General features: G+C 40.4%; 1 protein-coding gene across 1 annotated transcript; it reads right to left on the minus strand.

The window, feature by feature from the left end:
- Window positions 1-501: 501 nt before the first annotated feature.
- On the minus strand, window positions 502-2,901 carry LOC149753651 (uncharacterized). Its single transcript, XM_089930340.1, has 3 exons — window positions 1,465-2,901; window positions 558-755; window positions 502-513 (listed from the first exon to the last, which is right to left on the minus strand). Exons 1-3 carry the CDS (start codon window positions 2,548-2,550, stop codon window positions 502-504), a joined length of 1,296 nt encoding a protein of 431 aa, XP_089786466.1. The 5' UTR covers window positions 2,551-2,901.
- Window positions 2,902-4,069: the final 1,168 nt, after the last annotated feature.

The raw sequence follows: 4,069 nt of genomic DNA on the forward strand, positions 1-4,069 counted from the left end.
GAAAATGCTTGATCCTTATGCACTAGGAACATGACCCATGTGTACCTAGAGTAATCATCTACTATAACTAGACCATATTTATTTCCACCTAGGCTTGTTGTTCTAGTTGGACCAAATAGGTCCATGTGTAATAATTCTAGAGGCCTAGAGGTAGAGACACATTTTATGGATTTAAAAGAGTTCCTAGATTGTTTGCCAAATTGACATGCTTCACATATTTTGTTCTTTTCAAATTTTAATTTTGGCAAACCTATCACGGAGTCTCTTTTAACTAGTTTAGTTATTGTGTCCATGCTTGCATGACCTAACTTACGGTGCCATAACCAACTAGCATCATTATCTTTAGTTTCATTTACAACTAAACATTGGTTATGTTTTGCAAGATCTTCTAGGTCTACAACATATACATTTCCACGTCTAATCCCTTTAAAAACTAAACTATTATCATTAGGGTTTGTTATAATGCATAGTGATGGCTTAAACATAACATCATACCCTTTATCACATAATTGACTAATGCTTAATAAGTTATGCTTACGACCATCAATATATCTAACATTATCAATAAAAGTAGAAGGGGTGATTTGAACTTTACCAATACCAATGATGTGACCTTGGTTGTTGTCTCCAAAAGTCACAGCACCTCCCTTCTTAGCTTCAAGGGTGAAAAATTGATCTTTGTCACCCGTCATGTGCCTTGAGCAGCCACTATCCAAGTACCAGCAGTTTTTGTTGACCTTGGCTGCAAGACACTCCTACACAAGCAAATCATGTCATCTTAGGTACCCAAGCTTTCTTGGGTCCTTCATGGTTAGTCAAGTTGGTTCCTTTTGGAACCCATACCCTTTTAATTTTTCTTTTTGTTTTATTTTTTCTAAAATTACACACATTCGCTTTATGACCTATAGTACCACAGCAAAAGCAAGTTATTTTCTTAGTTTTAGTTTTTCCAGCTTTAACAAAGAAGTTACTAAGAAGTTTTTGTTTATTTCTTGGTTTATACCCTAAACCCGCTTTATTAAATATGGCCCGTTGACTATTAAGTATCATGTTTAATTTTTCAGAACTATATGTAAATTTTTCAACTAAGGGTTTGTATTTGTTAAGTTCTTTAGTTAGAGTTTGATTTTCTGCTTTTAGGTCATTAAGTTCTTTTGTGAGATCCTTATTTAAGATTTGTTTATGATTTTTAAGTTCTGAAAGTTCCTTAGTTAGTTTTTCATTATCTTTAGTTAAGGTACTAGTCTTTTGAGTTAAAAGTTGGTTGCTTGTCTTAAGTTCTATATTTTCTTTGATGATTAAATCCTTATCCTTAACTAATTTATCGTATTTATGTAGGTATGATTGATTAGCTATTTTTAGTTCTTTATTCTTAAGATTTATGGCCTTATATTCTACCATTAATTCATTAAATGCATCATAAAGTTCATCAAAAGAAAAATCAGGATGCGTATCGGAAGTTACCTCGTTTTCATTGGCCATGAAGCAGAAATTGGCCTTCTCTTCTTGTTCATCATCTGATGAGGAGGATGATGAGTCGGAGTCGGATAGTGTTGTGACAAGAGCCTTCTTCTTCTTGTACTTACTCCCCTTCTTCAGTAAGGGGCACTCAGCTCTTATGTGACCCGGCTTCTTGCACTCGTAACACCCAATCCCCTCATTTTCCCTTTCCTTACCTTTGTCCTTGCGGTAGGAATTTGAGGGGCCTCTCCTTTGATGATAGAACTTCTTGTGGTTGATGAATTTCTTGAACTTGCGCACAAGAAGAGCCTCACCATCATCTTCCTCATTCTCTTCTTCGTCACTGCTGCTACTGCAAGACAAGTCCTTGTTAGATGAAATAGACTTAAGAGCTATTATCTTTTTCTTGTGGGAGGACTCCTCTTCGCTGTGTTGCTTCATGGTTAGCTCGTGAGTCATTAGGGATCCAAGGAGCTCTTCAAGTGGAAGCTTGTTCAAGTCTTTAGCTTCTTGGATTGCCGTCACCTTGGCTTCCCATGACCTTGGTAGGCAGCGAAGTATTTTTCTGACAAGATCACTGTTAGTATAGCTCTTGCCAAGGCTTTTTAGGCCATTGACAATGTCAGTAAACCTAGTGAACATGCTAGTGATTGTCTCATTAGAATCCATTTTAAATAGTTCATAATTATGAACCAATATATTAATTTTGGATTCTTTAACTTGATTCGTGCCCTCATGGGTCACTTCAAGTCTATCCCAAATCTCTTTTGCAGAGTTGCAAGTAGAGACCCTATTGAATTCATTTCTATCCAAGGCACAATAAAACACATTCATAGCTTTAGAGTTTAGTTGTGCCTTCCTCATGTCATGTTCATTCCAATCCTTTTCTAGTTTGGGTACCTTGATACCCTCTACATATATGGATGGGATGTATGGGCCATTTACTACAATGGTCCACATCTCATAGTCTTGGGCTTGGATGAATATTCTCATCCTAGCCTTCCAGTATGAGTAGTCGGATCCATTAAAGAAAGGGGGTCTTTGGGTGGACTGACCCTCAATGTGGGAAGATCCAAATGGGGTTGTCATTTTGATCTTTTAACTCTTGGGTGGAAGAGTTTAGGCTCTGATACCACTTGTTGCCCAGATAGACAACCCAAGAGGGGGGGGGGGTGAATTGGGTTTTAAAATAATTTGAATAATTAAAACGATGTGGTTGACTAATTAAAAACTATTGCAAGTTATTTAATTAATGCTAAGTGCTGTGAGTGATGTGAGGGGAAGAAGAAGAGAGACAATCCAACACAAACACAAGGTTTTATAGTGGTTCGGAGCTAACCCTTGCTCCTACGTCCACTCCCCAAGTCTCACTTGGGAATTCACTATAACCCCCTTGGATTACAGCCGGTTGTTTTCCAAGCTCACAACCAAACTTGTTGTTTTACGAGCTCACAACGAACTCGGTCGGTTTTTCCAGGCTCACCGACTAGAACTGCCCCGATTGTTTTTCCGGGATCACAATCAAACCCTTACACACGTTGGTTTTAACTCGGCTCACCAACCAACCTCAATCCCCTTGATTCAATCCCCGATTGAACTAAGTAAATACAAGTTGTAGAAAGAAGACAGAAAATGAGCTTCTCAAAAAGCAGATGAAAACAATATGAACAATAAATGAAGTTAAGAAGCCTCAAACGCTTTTAGATTGGAGATGAGGAATGGCTTCTTAAACTTCTGGTCTCCTCTTGAAAGAGTAGTCGACTTGAATGCAGGAGAAGGAGGCTTTAATTGCTGGGAAGATGTAGTTGGAAGCAGTAAATGCAGATCTTCCTCTTTTTCGTTGAAGAGCACGTTGCAGAGCTTGAATGCTTGATTAGTTGGAGTGGAATGGTTGTTCTCTGCCTTGCTACAGTCCTCTGTGGCTATTTAAGCCAACCCCCACGGAAACTAGCCGTTAGAGTGCTTTTTCTGCCCGTTCTGAACACTCTGCGCAGCCTGACAATATGACCATTGGTGGGTTGGAGTCGACTCGCGTGATCAGGAGTCGACTCGGCTGTAGCGGGAGTCGACTCAAGCTTTTCCGGAGTCGACTCGGCAACTGTTCCAAATTTGAATTAAAATTGCCTTCACGACTGGGAGTCGACTCGTCTTGACCTGGAGTCGACTCGTCAACTTCTGGAGCTGACTTGGCAATTTTGGAGTCGGCTCATCCACTGAAGTCCGTGGATCCAATTTTGAATTTTGTCCACTCGAGTCGACTCGACTGTCCTGGGAGTTGACTCGAATCTCAGAGCCCGAACTCCCGATCCTCTGTCTTTTGGCTCGTCCAGTCTTGGAGTCGACTCGAACTTCCTTGGAGTCGACTCGGCTCTCAGTTTCCGAAAGATGGTCTTCTGCCTTTTGACGTGAAGCTGTCTTGGAGTCGACTCGAGCTGTCTGGGAGTCGACCCGAATCTCAGAGGCAGTAACTTGGTTTTCTGTCTGTCTTGGGGTCGCGGTGTCTTGGAGTCGACTCGCGTATTGCGGGAGTCGACTCGAATCTCAGAGTCCATAAAATGCTCTCTGACTTTTTCTTTGTGTACCGCTGAGAGTCGACTCTTGCTTTCTC

The sequence above is a fragment of the Phoenix dactylifera genome, chromosome 4, assembly GCF_051530095.1.
Source record: "Phoenix dactylifera cultivar Ajwa chromosome 4, Ajwa_hap1_PhDact_Kaust_v1.1, whole genome shotgun sequence".
NCBI lineage: Eukaryota > Viridiplantae > Streptophyta > Magnoliopsida > Arecales > Arecaceae > Phoenix > Phoenix dactylifera.